Genomic DNA, 19,251 nt, shown 5'->3' with positions numbered 1-19,251 from the left:
ACGGTGCGACCCCACGGGAGCTACCCGCCGCGGCGCTGTCACGTCGCCTTCGCTAATGAGGGCCGTTAGTTTTAACAACAATTGCGGGCGGCGCGCACGTATATATGTATACGTGGACGTATGTATGTACATTACATACATTCATTTAGATCTATGTGTATACCTACGTGTTGCATCCCTGTCCTTCTCGCGGCATGCGACGCGGACGTACGCCCGAAGCTAGCTACTCGAGATGACCTGCAATTTAAATTACGCAAACGAGGTATGTGCGTACAGGGTGTGTGAAAATCGTGCGTCTGCACTGTTTTCTCCAGCGATTTTTCAGTCCGAGATCTGTGACGGACTCGAAGAATTTTTGGCCCCATAACCTCACTCTGCGGGAACTCGAAGTCGAAATTTTGAATTGATTAAAAAGATTGGCCCATCTAGAAAGGTAAGAGTCACTGACAATGAGATCACAAAAATGGACCCTTCGACCAGAAAAAGAATCGAGGAGTCAACAAAAACCGGGACATATATGACAATACACGGTACCCTTGAAACTCCTAATTATCCTTGACGAACAGAATTTTGACCCTGAATTTCGAGGTCAAGTTCAATTCTGCGGTAGCAAAGTTACGAAATTGCGAAGACATCTACCAATATCGAGCTGAAGACCACCTGGCGAAGGTATGTCGAGTGGTTTTTGTACACCTTGTACATGGCGGTTTAACAAATTACGTTCATCATCTCGTGCAGCTCTATCTGTGCGGAATCGCGCGCGCACTCGTTCGCTATCGCAGCGTATGGCGTGGGGTCTGGTGTGAATTTCATAAAATTTGTACCGATGAAGTCATGGTCGGACTTCATCGCTTTCGGCTCGTCAAGATTGTGTCGTTATCAAATTGTAGAATCCAAGAGGTTGAATTGAGGAACTTCAATTCCTGACCATTTGCGTATTTTATACAGAATTGGCCATGTGATCAATTTCTGAGGTTTCAATTGATGATGAAATTTTAGATCAATGGAGAGTTCCGAACAAAATTTGAAGCCGTGACCTGTAACCGACCGCATGAAAGACTACTCACCCCGTCTTTTACGGGTAGAAACCTGCGTTCTGTGCCCTTTCGCAGAGGATGAAAAACGATAGATTCCATCGTCCCGGTAATTAGCTTCTCGAATCTACAACACGAGAACGTGAGAGCATTGAAAAATGCAGAGTGAAAAAAAGGATTATGTCCACCAGGTGATTCTTCGACATGATATCAGTAAAAAATCACCCCGAATCACAGTCCCTCGGCATTGACCTTGTCCTGGTTAGAATTCAGGGCGGAAATTAGTTGTCGATTTGAAAAAATCTACTCATCAAGGGCACTGAGCATCGGATAAGTCAGATCACGACACATAAGAAGCAGAACGTGTGTAGTACGTACAAATGCCAAATTGATCACGCCCCGCACTCGACTGGACACTCTGACATCAGATGCTACTACCGCGAATGTGCGCGGATGGAAGTCGTACTGTCGGGTGTCGTTCACACGCAACACCAACAATTAATATCTATTCAATGCTCGATACTTCGTTGGGATAACAAAGTAAAATGTTGGAAAGCGTGTACGTCAATCTTGTCATCCATGATGAAAATGTATGAGGATTGAACGTATTTTGTGTTGTGCCTTGTTCCTGTGTCCTCATATTTTTTGTAAACTATGTGCAAAGTTGATAAGCTGGAATATTGTGAAGCCGAAAATGAATTCGTTCACTCCTTCAGCGAATAAGTAATCATTTGTAAATGTATCGGTACATCATAAGATCACAGGAATGCAGTGTAGCCCAGATAATGGAGTTGGTATTTTCCATGGAAAGAGATTGGAAAATTGATTATCGATGTTTTTCAACAATGGCGCACCTTTGCGAAAAGTCTGGGAAAACGTCCAAAAAACAAGCACGGCTAGGTAGTTATACTGTGAAAAAAAAGTTAGGCACTCTCTGAATTTTATCGAAAATTTACAATTTACCCTGAAGATTTTTCAATTTTCCACAGGTTGGGTTGGGTACGAAAAAATCCGATATAGATCTGCAACATTCGCGTCAATGTCTGCCAAATCTGAAATTTTTCGCATATTTTGCAAAGTGAAATTGGCGTAGAAATCGCGAAAAAGCTGAAAAATACGTTTTTGCGAGTTTCCAGCGTAATAGGCTTCATTGTCCGTAATGCATATTTCTTGTTCAGCCATTGTTTATGAAAAATTTTAGGACTTAAAAAATATCGGGCGCATTCTCAAATCGACAACTTCTTTAAAAAATTAGAAGATCCCAATCACGCAGATTATGAGAAAACCGAAAATTGTTGTATGGAAATGAAATGCGTTTTTAAAAACGATACAGTGTTACCTGAATCTCGTATGTCACTGACAATGAGATCAATTGTCGGATTGTCATTTTTTTCAATCTTGGAATTATTTCGAATCGTCAAGACAGTTGGATATGATGAGCTTGAAGGGAGCTGTATAACGATGCTCATCACAAGATACTTCGAGGTAACATGGTGATTATTTTTGTTGAGAGTTCGTAATCACATTACCGTCAACAAAGCTGATCGAATTTCGCGATTTCCGAGCTACTCGGAATCACATAATTTTCCCGTTTTCCTGTTCTATTATGGAAATTCCAGTGAATTACCGTTCTTGGAACTCCGAATTATTTTCAGAATATCAAAATACTTTAATAAGGTAAAATAAGGTGATGTGTTCAGAGTAGGAGAGCAACGCAGTTTGTAGGTTATCCGTTGAATGGGATGATGAAATTTTATTTTTATATAAATGTCAACGATCTATCTCGTATTTTTGAAAACTTTTCTTAAGTGCAAAACTTTTGAAGAACTCTTAGTGGAGCGGTGATATTGTTACAGTGTTAGCGGAGGTGTTACGTGTCGGAAACTTTTCACTCACTGACAAACTTTGTTCATTCCAAGCGCGTTCAATATTCCAACACGCAATAACTCGCGGCCCATTCTCGCTCCTTCCACTTATCAGCGAAATCGATCATCCGTCCGGATTAGCGATTAGTGATAAACTGATTAGAGAAACAGAGAAAGAAAACTAACCAAGTTTCAATTCGTTGCATTCGACCACGAAGAATAAGAACGTAAAGAGGAGAAAACGTAGAAGAGAACAGCTGAAGATCGCGATTGCCAGGTGACGAGCAACGGTACTAAAAGACGTTCAAAGAAAGAACAACAATAAAAAATCGCCATATGTCGTCCCATTCAAGAACACAATTCCGAACACAATATCACAGCAGGTTCTTCGTGTCCCTAGGATAATACCGAGTGAATCACTTCAACCAAATTCTTTTTTCGTAATTAAGTTACTTTGTCGCGACGAGAATAATATTACAACCGAAACTTTCAGGGTTTGCAGGTTAAAATGACGTGCACATGAAAATGACGATATCAAATTCGATAGAGAATGTTGTGTTGTCATAGGTCAGGTGAAAGTCGCTTTTTCCAATAGGAGATACAATTATTTTAAAAAAAAAACAAACAAACAAAAGAAAGAAAAAAGTTACGTAAATAATCCGACGATATTCAATCTAGATTCGATTCGACGTTTCCAACTTCGTATTACCCTCACTTGTTGTTTGACCCTTGTCATGAACTTTCGCAGAAATTTTTTCTCTCTTTCCCGCTTCGATCTTGTCGATTCATGTTTATAAGACCTGAAGGCAATTGGAACGAATTACCCTGTTCACCATGGAGGTAAAAAATTGCATGTTGTCAAATGATGAAGGGGAAGAGAGGAGAAAGCAATTATATTTGACCTTGGGGTGAAGCCCCCGTGGAGGCCATGGACAACAGTGGCACAATTACAAAAAAAAACAGAGAAAAAGCTGCCGAATAATTGGACAGCTTACTTAATTAAAAACCTAAACCATCGCCGAACAAACAAGAGCAAAGGAGTAATCATACGGAGTGGAAAAATACATGAAGTGAAAAAAAAATCATTGACTATCAGCAAGTTGATTGCAGTTTAACAAAAAGTGTAGAAAGGGAATTTTACAGACACTCATGCAGTTACATGAGGAACGAACAAAAAAAAAAAAAAAACAAGGATCTTATCCGGTGAGTGCCTCCCAAAATTTGTCGTTTTTTTTAACGCGAATTTCTGGAAATACGTTTTGACAATATAGTACGATGAAATTTGAGGGGAAAAATATGTTTTAACTGAAAAAAAGCAACCCCTATCATCCCATATACTATAATTAGAAGAGAAGAAAAATTTCCGCGAAGTCCCGAAAAAGCACCTTGGGTGCAAAAAACGTCGCCAAGTTCATTAACTTTTCCAAATCAATTGCCACAAAAACCCCCATTTATGAGAACTCCTTTTTATACAATCCCGAGAAGGGGGAAAAACTGGAATCAGGTGGGTTAAAAGCTAACCTCATTATGTCGAGTTCAAGCACGCGTCGAAACGACAAAGAGAAATCATGATCGAGCTTAATTCGAGTTGAGACGTTTCTTGTCAGAGTGAACGGAAGCCCACAGTTGGGATTAGATCGTATCATTTCAGATGATCCTCCGAATTAACAAAAGGTCGCGGGGACGACTCTCGCGATAAAGACTTATCTTCAGGCGGAGAAGGAAACGAAGAGGTAACCAAAAATAAGAATCAGGACCGAGATAATTAAGGTGGGCCAAGGGGAAAGATAAAACCGATACGGTGCTTGAAAACCAAAACTCTCTTTCACTCGGGAAAAGATGTAGATTTCTAACATTTGTCAGAATGGAATTCTGCACACATCCTACAAATAAGAAAAAATTGAAAACTACAATGGATAGAACTTCACTCACAGGTAAGTTCGTTTGATCCCTAATTATGATATTGAGCTAAAGTGAACCGCGTGCTCATATCAAAAACGGCTTGAGCAACAAGATTTGAGACGGTGGCTAGAAATTAGCAAAAACTTACCAAGCAAAAAAATATGTACATGGAACAGTCAATTCTTGATTTCGCATTTGTGTTGTTGAGCAAAATAAAATTCTCATTTCTTCAAATATTTTTTCAACCATTTTATTTCCATTAATTTTTCAGTTTCCAAGGTCTCCGCGATATTCTACTGAACTCATCGATGGGTTAGTGACGTCTGAATTTCTTTTTATGGATATATAAGTGGGCCGCATTGAGGTCGAACATGTGCCAGTTCTGGCAGGCCGTTGTAACGTTTTCAGAGCTTGAGGGTATTTTATATCGGGCAAGAAAAAAGTAAATGATAAAAAAAAAAACTTACAGAGTATTATCCAGTCCAGTGGAATATGATGAAACACTTCAAACAGCATCGAGCAAGCGGAGCTAAATTTTTCTTCTTTCTCGAGGGCTACTGTAACAATAGCGAATATTCTAACCGGCGAAGCAGAAATGGCGGATTGCATCTCACTCATTATCTGAAGGGTTGGATTTTAATAAGAAGAAAACGAATACTCGACTGAATGTGTGGAAGTATTTTCATAGCAGTTTATGCTCCGAGGGGAGTAGATGGCGAATTATTCGACAATCGAGTCGTCGCGAGAGGTTATGTCGCAGTCTCGTGACGACGAGTTTGGTAGATAGCGCTACGAGCGAAAGGCGAGTGAGCGACAACCAAACGAGTCCTCGAGCGAACGCAACATAAGCTTAAAGTGAATGTTGCGACGTCTTGAAAGTCAGATTTTTTTTCTTGTACACGTGCATTTTTTTGCAGCGCCTGCTCTGAAAATTCAATGTGAGAGAAGCAAGTCTTCTGAACCCATTAGAATTCGCTTATAATAAAACCGAGGGTCACAATCTGCATAGCTTCAATTCTGCAATTAACAATTCATATTTTTCATTGTCAGTAATAATCCGACCAATTATATCTTCTTACAACAATTTTAAAAAAAGTATCTCATATTCAAAAAATTTGTTTTATTGTTAGACTTGAATTTCTTTAATTTGGTGAGCGAATATGAGAAAAATGATCGATCATCGAATTCAATCATTAAATATTGGTCCGTAATGCTCTTTTCAAATTCCAAGTTTTTTGAGCTCAGCTCGATGTGAAGTTTGCATGAAAGTCTATTTTTTCTTTTTAACTGATTTTTTTAGCAGTTCCAAAATTGATATTTGAACGTTCTAGAGATAACAAAAAAAAAAAAAAGATTTTGACCGTGCAGAACGTCTGAAAATAACGTTCGATTGATTTAATTAAATTGTACATTCTTCAGAAACAAAATGAGCATGTCGTATAAAATGATAGAAATAGGGGAGGGTGGGGCACGACGGCCTCCCTGGGGCACGACGGCCCCCCTTAAAAATTTGATAAAAAAACTTTTTTTTCCTTTTTGGTCAAATCATGTTGCCGTTGATGTTTTAAAAATGTTTCTAGCTAATCTGCGATATCTGGGACAAAATAGACCACCTAAAAAAAAATTATTTTTTTTTAAGATTTTTTTTTTTTTGGGAGGGGGGCCGTCGTGCCCCAGAATGAAAAAAAAATTTTTTTCGAGTTTCGGTAAAAGCTTGACGGATTTACCTAAAAAAGGACCAAATGAAGTAATCCTAAGGATTAAAAGTTACAAAAAATAATTACCAGCTTAAGAGGGCCGTCGTGCCCCACCCTCCCCTACTATCTTAATTTCAGTTTGTTTACAATTCTGACAGATTTTTCGCAAGGTCTTTCAATTCTTCCGAACTATCAACCATTGCTTTGTCTTTGTGATCATAAAATTGGAAATAATCTATATTGCTACTAATACCCCACTGAATCTGATCTCGAATCAGACGTAATAAAAACTACATTTTTGAATTTTCATTCGTCTTGAACTCCTAAGAATGGAAAAACCAATAGAATTTTTGCGTTACGGTCCAAAACCCAAGAGTTTTTGTACGAGCAAAAGTCTTATTGTCAGAAGGTCTTTGCTGTGTGAAAAATTTCAATCAAATTAAAAATATATAGCGACACGAAAAAAAAAAAGAGTACGATAATAATAACTTCACAACTCTACCGCCTCTAGTTTGCACGATAAGAATTATAATACCGACGGAAAATTAAACAATGAATCATGGCTACTTAAAAGGACTCGTTATAACTTCCGCAGTTAACACGTGAATTTCAAGTAAATTCATTACTTTTTCGCATAAATAACAAGCGTATTAGATAATTGAAATGCGGGAATTCCAAATTATATTTTATCTTGGGAGGCGTAATGAACTTCACAATAAATTTTTAGACTCTAGTTATGTAAAATTTTATTATCCGTGGTATGCCGAAAACTTTCACAGGATGTTCCATTTCAATCTTACACTCGACTTATCTTGGAAAATACGACTCCGATCGAGTATTGAATATAATAAAACTCTCACAGTTCGAAGAGGGGGGAAACTTAACGCTATTCAATATTTTTTTTAAGTGACCTTGTAAAGGTTAAACTAAGGTCAACTCGGTAAATAGAATAGAGGTCTCGCTGGGCTGGTGATGCACGGCCCCATGTGTAAGCATACTTTTTTGAACGGCTCTACCTAACCTAATCTATCGTCTTGAGGCCATATGTGTGGAAGTAGGTACCTACTTTTCGGTACAGAATTTGACTCTCCTTTCGATTTTGGGGGAAAAAATATGTCATTCTAATCGGAAAAACCGAGTTGACCTTGGTTTGACCTTTACAAGGTCCCTTTAAAAATAAAATGGATAGCTTCAAGTTTTTCCCACCATTGAATCCCAACCGTTTCATTATACTCAATACTTGATCTTACTGTTAGTCGTATTTTCCGAGATAAATCAGGTATAAGATTAAAATGAGACACCCTGTATAAGAGCAAACTCGATTGTACTCAGCTTCGTATTTCTGTTGATTTCTAAATTAATCGCATAATCGTAAAATTCAAATCTCATTCAATCGCGAAATAAGTTTAATTCGATAAAAAAAGATATTTGCTCACTGTAAAAATGTTATATCTTACCAAAGATGTTTCAAAATGAGTTTTTCGTGAAAACAAAATATAGTGAAATCGAAATCGGCGCTTTTTTTTCACTTTTCTGATCCTGTTCCTTAACTTATTGTACACTTGAATGGAGGAACTCTGAGTTCCAAGTAAGAAAATCGCATTCGGAAAGTTGCTCAAAAAGTACGTTAGCCTGGAAGTTGAATATTGTGTGCATCAAAGTGGTTGAACTTTTCGAAATCTTGATATTTATTGTCCCGAGTTCTGAGATTTTCTGGGACACACGAAGTGTCCATAGACAGAAGAGTAGAATGAAATCCGAACCATCCCCTTTTGTTCAAACTACTCGAACGTTTGGTAAAGAAGACAATAAAAGTTGAGTTAGATTGGGATCTTCAAGTACCAAAGAGTATCCGTGGCTAACAATAAAATTTCGCTTATAATGTTATAGCCTGAACGCGCTAGAGAAAAAAAAAAAAAAAAAAAAAACAGGCGAGAATCATGAACGAGGTTTGGAACGAGGTGAAAAATCGAATCTTACGACGAATGAAATTTCAGAAGACTCCGAGCGACCGCTGAATATTTTTCAATGAGTGAGCATTTCTCTCGAAAAAATGGACGGATCATATTTCAAGGTTAGAATAATTCTGCTGCTTTTAACCGCGATTTTCTCTAGAATGGACGATTGAGGGGGCCACAGCGCATGAAGGTAATTAATAACAATTACGTTCAAAAATTTTATCCAAAATTAATTTTTTGAAACAAAAAAAAATCTCAATCTTCGGAAAAAATACCGAATCCTTGAACAACGTTGAAAAAACCACTCTCACCATTTTTTTAGTAAATACTTACAATTTTGAGTTATTCGGTCGTCAAATCGAAATCGTCTTCTGGTTGCCAAAATAATTATAGATGTTAATTAGGTGTATGATAATATTGTGGACGACAAATGTCTTTATGATTGTGAGGTTAGGAAAATAAACAGAATAATAAAATGAAAAATAAACGGGGGCAGGTACGCTCTCTATGTCTATGTGACTCCGATGACGCGTTGAAAATCGTTAAATTACGAGCATTGACGTAAGAATTATGCATGCACGCGATTGACGTCTTTCTGGAGACAATCCGGGTCACACACCATATAATAGTTGGATGTTTTAAATTATTCTGTCATGTATTTGATGGACTTTTTAGCTTTCCGCTGCATATGGGAAGCAAAAAATAGAGATATTGTGGTCGCTTCAAAAGTGAAGAGTTCAATTTTTCCGAAACCCCCACTTTTTGAGGTCTTTAGAATAACCCCCGACCATTTTTAGTCGCGGAAGTCCGTATGTGTAATGCAATCAATGTCCAACGACTAACTCAAGAACTACCGAACTGATTTTGAGTTTTCTTGTCGCCATCGACGCATGTTTTCACATTTTTGGACCAATTTAGTTCAAATTATTGTTCGTTAAACAAAATTATAAAACCAAAAAAAAAATCCAAATATATATTCTGAAAAAAGTTCCCAGCCCCGAGTTTTGTGGATAACTTATCAGGAATCGGCGTCCAGATTCCAAAAGTTTAAACTTTGAGTCCAAAATTTATACAAAAAAAATGGATCATATATGCATACTCAAAAACGTATTGAAGACGACGAAGAAGTGACCAAAAGTTATTGAAATTCTTTTTCTGAGACTCAGAACAAACTTTGACGAAAAAAGGACATTTTTTGGGATCATCTATACCGACTAAAAAAAGAAAAAAAAAATTAAGTAAAAACAAAAACTACCAGTGAATTGGTTTTTCTCTCGGAAGGTTTTTTGGAGAAACTAAATTTTGTTGGTTAATTTTCAACTATCAAAATATTCTAAAATATAAAATGAAATTCAGCACAAAACTATAGTCATGATATTTCACAAATCACGGCTAAATAAAAAAATCGTGTTGATTTATCGTTTATTTGCTTTTGTTTTTCAAAGATATTAACGTGGAAGTGATTAGAAGCTAGTCGTTCCGAAGTTATTTTATTACACTGTACGTGCGTACGCAGAGGCGTAATGACTTGGCGATATTACAATGGGCTGACTCTCTCACTCTCACTCAGTGTCCGTAAGTTCCAAATATCTCTCTCGCACTCACGGAGCTGACGTCGCGACGCTACTCATTGTCAGTTTAAAAACGCAGTAAGTACAGTGGCGTGAATTGTTTTACGTTCTGTACTGTTAAAATCTCCCTCGCTTTCTCCCAGCCATCGCATCGATCGCTCGTGCAGCAGATCACTGCAACAGCGATCTTACCAAATAAAACCGCTTGAGGTCTCTTCGCCGCGCCAAATTGAAGACAGGTGTCCTCTGGCAAAATTTTGGCGCGCTTTGCTCCTTATCATTTCCTTTGTTGCGTCTAGCTGGCGATTTCTATCTTTCTAATCTCCCATCGATCGCATCTAATCTATCTTTAATTAATCAATCGCGCTCTAATCGAATCTAATAACCTCTTAACAGGTTTCAGTGTTCACTTTCATTCATTCCGCAGTTATCAGTTTCATCATTTTGTGCTATTTGGCTTGTTTGCAGCTACCAAAATCTTGGCTACACCACCGCATGGCTTGCACATGCCTAACCAAGCTTTAGCCCATTTTTTACCGCTCTTTTGCTAGTTACTTGCGATTCTAGCCTTGCATAAACAACTGTTACTGTGATAAATTAAGTAGTTGGTGATATATATATAATTATCAATAAACGTGATTAATAACAACGAAGTGGTTAAAATAATTTGAACACCAGAAACGATCCGGGTCCCAGTATTTTTGTCATTTTCACCATCAAACTTTGCACATTATTGATCCTTCGAGCCGGATACTGGATAGTTTCGTTCAAATTTATCGCGTAAAAAATACTGAGAGTGAGTTTTGTGCAATTCCGCTAATCTTGTGCGCGTTTGGCAACTCCGACACATCGCTGAAGTACCTGAAAAGTGTACTGCGTTTGTGGAAGGATAGATTGGGACTTTCGGTGCGAAAATCTACCTGTGTCATTTGTGTGCGCGTCGTAACTACTGATTATTGGAGCCAAATATCTACTCAAGGTCATCGTGCTTTATCTTCATCGCCCCGATCACGCAGGAGGATCCAAATAAATTGTTATTACGATGTCTGCCCAGTACCTGTTGGCGTTCGAGACCCACATGGGTGCCCTCAACTCCATGGTCACTGAAGTCGGAAACGGCGAGTACAACCTGATCCAGCCAATTGAGTGCGAGGTCAAACTCGAAATGCTCGAGTCTACTTGGAGCAAAATTGCCGACGCCAATGACAAATTGAGCAGTTGCAAAGATATTGACATCACCCATAACTATTACAAAGAAGGTCGCTATACCAAGGCAGTCAACCGCTACGTCTCGGTGAAAACCGCGCTGAAGCGCCGCATCGCCGAGATGGAACCTCGTCAGGTTCCTCTTTCGCCTCTCAATCGAACCGGAAATGATGGTTCAGCATTTCGTCCACAGTTGCCAACCATCCAACCTCCAAAATTCAATGGAGAGCTTCTTGAGTGGCAATCTTTTGAAAATAAGTTCATATCCGCTGTCAACAAGGAAGGTGTCAACGAGATTGACAAGATGCACTATCTTCTCCAAAGCCTGCAAGGCACTGCTTATTCTCTTATTGGTAACGTGGAGATAACAGACACTGCATTTGCCACCGCCTGGCAAACTCTGACCACTAGGTATAAAAACAAGCGAGTACTGATCACGGCTCAACTGAACAAACTGTTTAGCATACCTAAAATGGCGTCGCGAGCCGCCAAAGAGGTCAACCACATCATCAACACTACGTCTGAGGTTCTCAACGCCCTGAACGCTCTTGGATCGCCAGTCGATCAATGGGATCACATTATTGTGCACTACATCACCCATAAGCTAGATCCTCAGACTCGAAAGGACTGGGAAATCACGCTTGGAGCTGCCACAGATTTTCCAACCTATGAGCGCCTCAAAAGCTTCTTGCTTGCCCGTGCAACGAGCTCTTGAAGCCATGGAAGGACGTCTCCCAGTAAAACCACGTGACCCTAAGGCCAAACGGAATTCCGCGAGTGGTAGTGAAGCTACCCACGGTTCCAAGCCATTATCTGCGCATGTCCATTTGGCCAGTTCATCATTGCAGAACACCACTACGGCCACTGGACAGTTTGCTACACCACAATCACCTCCTGGATTGATCACTGGAGGTCCTCCAAGACCAGCACGTCCCTGTTCGTGCTGTGGTGAAGCACACTTCATCGTATCGTGCTCAACGTTTCAAAACTTATCGCCGAACGAGCGTCCGCAGCAAATTATCTCCAAGTCGTTGTGTCCCAACTGTCTTGGACCTCATTCCTTCAAGAATTGTCGCAGCAGAAAACGCTCTCGGCTCTGCTAAGCAGCGCATCATTCCATGCTGCATAACTTTACGCTTCTCAGCTCAGCAACAACTTCCTCTAACGCACCGATAAATCCCCAATCTACTGCTTCTCAACAGGCAGCTCAGAATACGTCATTCTGACTACCTGATGTCTCATCTGCTAGCACACCGACATCAACCTCGTCATCGCCCATCGCATCATTGTCCTCGCCATCGCCTATCGCCGCATCGCTATTCTCGTCGTATCAAGATCGTTCTTCGTGCTACACAGCCTCATTATCATGACCGTTGGTGTTGTTGGCTACAGCACGAGCTCTCATCGTATCGCCAACACGTCGTCCTCGCCCAGTACGTTTGCTGATTGATCCAGGGTCAGAACTATCGCTAATCTCTCTGCAGCTCGCACGCCAGCTGGATCTAAAGCCTTCCGAATCACGTATCCCGATTATTGGAGTGGGAAGTGTACCTTCAGGATCAACCAAAGGTGCTGTTGATATAACTTTACGATCCAATCATTCTGACGACCAGATTGATCTACATGCGCATGTACTGCAGTCTCTTACCGTCGAACTACCTCCAGTTGTCATAATAGGTCAATCCTGGAACCACATCGCAGATTTGGAACTAGCAGACCCAGATCATCTATCACCAGGTCGGATTGACATCCTCATTGAAGCTGACTCCTATGGCTTAATCATCATTAAGCCTGGAGTAATCACGGGAAACCCGAGCCAGCCTATCGCCATTCAGACTGTCTTTGGATGGGCTGTTCTTGGACAGGCTGGTCCATCTTCTATCACCGCGCCTGCACATCAAGGTCACCTCATCTCAAACTTGCAGCTTCGCGAACTTGTTTCGAGATTTTGGGAGCAGGAAGAAGTTCCAGCGTCTCACCAAGACTCTCTCAGTGCTGAAGAAGCCGAGTGTGAAGCTCACTTCATCGCTACGCACTCTCGCGACAGCTCCGGTCGCTACATCGTGCGATTGCCCTTCAAATCCAACGCTCCTCCACTTGGATACTCGAAAGGTATCGCACAACGATCTCTATCTCGACTACTTCATCGCATCGTCCATCAACCTAATCTTCACCACCTGTACACGGAGTTTCCCACCGAGTACGAGTCCCGGGGTCACATGGAGAAAGTCCAATCGCCTACTGCTTCAGCCGATGTCTATCACCTGCCTCATCACGGAGTGATGCGGAATAACAAGATCCGTGTGGTGTTCTATGGCTCTAGTAAGACCACATCAGGCTATCCTCTCAACGAGCTGCTTCATGTTGGTCCCAAGACTCAGAATGACACCTTCGACGTGCTTTTGTATGTCCGTCGTCATCGCCTCATCTTCACAACTGACGTGGAGAAGTTGTTTCGCCAAATTCTCGTACATCCTGATGATCGCAAGTTCCAACGCATCTTGTGGATTGATGATCACTCGCAAACACAAGAGTTTGAACTTTCCACTGTTACATACGGAACTACATCAGCTCCTTACTTATCAGGCCACACCCTGAGACAACTACTGCTAGACGAAGGTCACGACTTTCTTTTAGCTGCTGAGCCGTTCGAAAAGGGAAGTTATGTCGACGACATTAGTGGCGGTGCTGATGATCTCGACCCTCTCAACACTATCGCAAATCAAGTTGAAGAAATGTATCTACGCGGATGCTTCCCTTTGGCTAAGTGGAATAGCAACCATCCTGATTTCTTCAAACTTAATTTACCACATCAACCAGGTGCATAGTTTCATGAATTCAACGAGTCATTCTCCAAGATTCTGGGTCTAGCCTGGCAGTGTGCGCCAGATCTGCTTAAGTTCACTGGTCAATACACACAAAGAGCAGCTATCACCAAACGCACCATCTTATCTGAAACAGCCCAACTGTTTGACCCTCTGGGCTTGATTTCGCCAGTCATCGTCCGCGCCAAGATCTTAATGCAAGATTTATGGCAAGAAAAGGTCGGATGGGATGACATTCTCACGCCGCCAATTATTCAGCGCTGGACGTCGTTTCGCGATGAGCTATCCCAACTATCTCAGCTAGTTATTCCTCGATGGCTCAATCTACGCGCTGATAGCTCGAAAGTCGGGGTACATGGGTTTTCAGATGCATCTCAAGTTGCAATGGCTGCTGCTATTTACCTCGAGGTAACGACCCTTAACGGATCATCAACAGTAACTTTAGTCTGTTCAAAGACTCGAGTTGCGCCTCTTCATCGTCTCACTATTCCACGATTGGAATTATCAGCTGCTCTGCTGCTATGAAAACTGGTCTCTCGTGTTCAGTCGACTCTCCAGCTCCAACACGTTCCCGTCTCATTGTGGACTGACTCTGCTGTGACCCTGGCTTGGATTAACAGCGATCCAATGCGCTGTAAGGAGTTCGTGAAGGACCGAGTTCAAGAGATTCAGCAAACCTCGCCAAACGCCATCTGGAGATTCGTCTCAGGGAAGCAAAATCCTGCAGATTGTGCTTCTCGAGGTTTTACACCGGCACAACTTATCAATCACAAACTCTGGTGGTCTGGACCCGACTGGTTAGCCCAACAGAGCCATTTCTAGCCATCTTTGAAGCATCAGATGATCAACTTGCCGACATCGAGATTCGCCCAAGCACAGTGTACACCTCCTCAAGAACTAAGCTGCCGTTGGATGTCCTATTCTACGAAGACAGACCCCTCACCAAACCGTTCCATGTCACAGCCACGATTCAACGGGCAGTGGCATGCTTCAAGAAAGTTCCTGGATCCAGCTTGGACTCATTACCTCTAAATCCTGCTGATCTCCAGTTTGCTTTGACGTTCCAGATCAAATCCACGCAACAAATCTACTTCGCCAGTGAGATTCGAGCACTATCACAAGGCAAGAGTCTTGCTAAATCGCACCCTCTCTCTCGACTTACAGCCTGGATCGACCAGACTGGTTTACTTCGAGTTGGTGGACGCTTACAAAACTCTCAACTCGATGAAGACGCCAAACATCCTCCAATCATGCCGAAGGATTCAGAAATCTCCAGGCTTATCATCGCCAACGCCCACACTCGCACGATGCATGGTGGAACCCAACTGACACTTGACTATGTTCGTCGATACTGTTGGATACTTGGTGGTCGTGCCCCTATCAAATCCTTCATTCATCGATGCGTCACCTGCACCAGGATACGTGGCATCCGTGCTCTACAACGCATGGGACAGCTCCCAGCCTCCCGTGTCACACCATCATTTGTCTTCGAGAATGCTGGAGTCTACTACGCAGGTCCAGTTTCTCTCAAGTCGTTTCAAGGGCGCGGCACACGCTCATACAAGGCTTGGATCGCAGTGTTCGTGTGTTTTTCAACTTTTGCTATCCACCTGGAACTGGTAACTGACTACAGTGCCCAAGGCTTCTTGAAAGCGTTCAGACGCTCCACAGCCCGACGAGGCATCTGCAAGACGCTCACCAGCGACTGCGGAACCAACTTTCAAGGTGCTTGTGTCATCTTGAAACGCCTGCTACCTGGTTTTACCAAGGAATCGCAACATCTTCAGCAACTTATCGCCAACGACGGTACAACATGGAAGTTCAATCCTCCAGGAGCTCCTCACATGGGCGGCAAATGAGAAGCTGCCGTCAAATCCGTCAAGCATCACCTAGCACGCACCAACACGGACAAAATCCTCACGTACGAGGACTTCTCCACGCTTCTGACCCAGGTGGAAGCTGTGCTAAACTCTCGACCTCTCAGTGCTCTATCAGAAGACCCTGAATGTACGATATAGTTATAATTGCATGTCTACGCATAATTTATGTGGAATTGAAAGATACGCTGTATAGATTTTTTGTTTCATAGGGACAAAAAAATTATCGGAATTCGGCGGTTTCATGGAGCTCAGCGCAGACGTCCATCAGGAGAGTCCGATCCCAAGAAGCACGACATTTCTTATTTTCACGACCTTCGATGAAAAACAATTGGGTTTCAGTGAAAAATAAGTTCCTCGAGTCATCCAACGTATTTCGCATGATTTCGGTGAAAGAAAAGTGAATTATTTTAAAAATTAGAAAAAAATTGGTTATTCTGAAAATATAAAAAAATGTATTATTTTGGAAACAGGAATAAAATTACTAATTATATCGAGAATAGAAAAAAAATTGGTTATTTTGGAATGGCCGACCTATCAGTCGATCTCTCCTGATAAACTTCTGCGGAAATTACATGATCTCGAAAACGAGTTGATCAAAAAACCTGAAACTAAAGGATCTTTCATTCAAGCAAAATATCTGCGCGTCGTACTTTTGTTCAAAATTTGGTTTTGTAAGAAAAATTTAAATTGGCGGAACAAAATCGCGAAAATTCGTATCATCGATATGAAAGTTGGCAATCGATTAACAAAACTGATGTTGAATATTCAAAGCATAAAATTGCGGATGAAAACGGGTCGATCAAATTCAAAAAACCTTGTAATCAGCCATTTGCGAATCACATTGCTACAAATTCGTGATGAAATGTCCGGAATCCGAAATGGTTTATTTGAAATTATTCATCGAATTCTCAACTTTATATTATAATTCATATCAAAATTAAACGTCGAAAATAACTGTACGAAATAAGTAAAACATTTCTCTAGTCAGCAATCTCATATAGGGGTCGAGGGGGCAAAATTGGATACCCCCAAACTTTTAGAAAATTCTATTTTGTTTGGGGTACCCAACCTAACCTAACTTCATTTTGTACGCACAAATTTTTTTCTTCGAGCTTGCCCCGTTTTTCGCAAAACAGAATTTTTCATCCTTTCATGGTGACTGAAAATCTCTCTCATTTACTTGAGAAACAAATAAGAGAACGAAGTTCGGGCTTTCCTTAAGTATCTCGGTTAGCCCCCCCCCCCCCCGGCCCGCCAAGCCTCCTTACCATACAACCTACTGTTTTATTGACAAAAGGTTCCGACAATGAGAAGAACGGCAACGTTTTCACGGCGCATGGTTTGGTTATAGTAATACTCATTGTCAGTATTTTAATGGATGCGAATTTTGATTTTCCCATGATGAAAATTCAGACGCTTTCGCAGAATTTTTTTATAGGGCTTCGCAACGATTTGACCGCAGAGTTCAGAAAAAGGTGTTTCTCTTTCGGATTTTTATCGCTGGAGTTCGAAAATTTTTTGCCGACCAAAAACTACGATGATTCAAAAATCATGAGTGTACAGGGTGAGTCTTTTATCTTGAGACATCGGAATATCTCAAGGAATACGCATCGTAAAAAACGATGTCCTGAATCAGACCTGTTTGATCTCGAAGGGGAAAATTGACTCTGTCAAAATCAACCCCCCACCTCATCCCCTGAATGAGGAAGAGGTAAGAACTTCAAAATTTCAAGTGGGAACCCTAACTTTTTGTTGCAGACTCGAATTCTACGTGAAAAAACTTTTTGCGATTCGAGACAGATGGCGCTTGAATTTCGGAAAAATTAAAGTTTTGATTATTCCGAGAACGGCGCTTCAGATCGAAGATAAGAAAGTACGTGTTGCATGTTTACAAAATAAATGAAAACTCTACTTCAGGGTCTCACAGCGAGAGTTCCTCAATCATACTGAATTGACTCTACGCTGAAATCACAAAAGCTCGACGGGTGCACTAACTTACTATAATTGAACCACTTTTCCAAAAACGAACAACAAAAGAGACGGGAGAAAACTAAAACTTAATGTCCTAGGGACGGGAAAGCTCAAATTAGAACGAGACGATGTTCTTCTTCTTGGATGTTTAGCCTTGCCGATCCTCATCGGTGGTGCCCCTTCCCTGATTAGGTCGCCTATCAGGTGTCACGGCTGGACACCGCGTGACCCAATTGTTTCGGCGCCTCTGGATTCTTCAATTTTCATTCGGACTTCACTCTCAGACTACTTTTCGCTTGCCCATTCCTCCACGCGTTCGCTCCGCTCTGGATTTCCGATCCGTTGGCGGGGTCGGTGGTTACCGGTACCCTCCGTCGATGCTGTACGCCCTCGTCCGGAGTCCGAGATGAAGATGCTGCCCTCACCACAACTGTTCACTTTCCATCTCGATAGTCAATTGTGATGCTGGGCTCACCTGTGCCTCGCTCATTACCAATTAGACATCCGGTTCGTTACCGGGAGTTTCCTCATTGTTCCTCTGCCCGAGACTTCCACCTCGCGTTGTCGGGAGATGTTTATGTGATCCAGCGTCAGGTTGGATAGTTGTGGGGCAGGAGGTTACGCTACTACGTTTATGCTACCCCGTCCGCCTTTACAGTATCCGTAACAAATACAATGTAAACATCGAAGGCCTTGAAAAATCTGAATGATGAAATTTTTATGAAGATTTTCGATGGCATAAATATCATCGATATATCATTTTTTTAATTAAAAATTTTTAAATTTCCTCAAATCATCTTGAAAAAAAAGTAATTGAAAAATTCTACCCACATTTCTGCGAGTTGGAGGTGGTTTTATCCATGTGATCCACAGAATTTTTCCAAATTGTTTACAGAAGTTTAAAAAAGATTCTTTCTCAAGGTCGAAAAAAATTCATAGCTCCAAAGGCCTTCAATTAACAAAACAACAAAAATTTGAGAGGTTTTCCAAAGATAGAATGATCACACGTCAAATTAAAAACGAAATCGAAGTCGTCGTGGTCTGACAAGTTGACGCGACATACATCTTTGAAAAGATCCGACGTTTGGTACACTACAATTTTCATCTGACTACAAAAATCAATTTTTGCATTTAGATCTGAACGCAAATATCTTCAGGATGACTTGATAGAAACGGATTTGATTCTTTATAGATTAATAAAAATTAGACACAGAATCACATTGGTTGATTTTATAGCGCGTGTCATTCCCCGTGTCTATAATGCTTGCGATTCTGCAAACGTTGAATTCATCATGCAGTCTCCATTATATCTGAAGAGCAGTGTATCGGTATAGATTCTACT

At 41.0% G+C, this 19,251-nt stretch overlaps 3 protein-coding genes across 3 annotated transcripts; all 3 read left to right on the top strand.

Annotated features, from left to right (window-relative positions):
* The first annotated feature begins 11,069 nt into the window (after nt 1-11,069).
* LOC125501096 lies at nt 11,070-11,948 on the top strand. Its single transcript, XM_048655995.1, has one exon. It carries the CDS (start codon nt 11,070-11,072, stop codon nt 11,946-11,948), a length of 879 nt encoding a protein of 292 aa, XP_048511952.1.
* A 651-nt stretch (nt 11,949-12,599) lies between these two features.
* Nucleotides 12,600-15,100, top strand: LOC125501095. The gene is made up of 5 exons (XM_048655994.1): nt 12,600-12,666; nt 12,773-14,053; nt 14,105-14,493; nt 14,605-14,855; nt 15,022-15,100. Exons 1-5 carry the CDS (start codon nt 12,600-12,602, stop codon nt 15,098-15,100), a joined length of 2,067 nt encoding a protein of 688 aa, XP_048511951.1.
* On the top strand, nt 14,237-16,934 carry LOC125500904. The gene is made up of 2 exons (XM_048655086.1): nt 14,237-16,065; nt 16,148-16,934. Exon 1 carries the CDS (start codon nt 15,309-15,311, stop codon nt 15,915-15,917), a length of 609 nt encoding a protein of 202 aa, XP_048511043.1. The 5' UTR covers nt 14,237-15,308; the 3' UTR covers nt 15,918-16,065; nt 16,148-16,934.
* The last annotated feature ends 2,317 nt before the right edge of the window (nt 16,935-19,251 follow it).

Source organism: Athalia rosae, chromosome 5 (genome assembly GCF_917208135.1).
Source record: "Athalia rosae chromosome 5, iyAthRosa1.1, whole genome shotgun sequence".
NCBI classification, from domain to species: Eukaryota; Metazoa; Arthropoda; class Insecta; order Hymenoptera; family Athaliidae; genus Athalia; species Athalia rosae.
The sequence above is the reverse complement of the archived record's forward strand: the minus strand, read 5'-3'. Positions and strand labels throughout refer to the sequence as shown.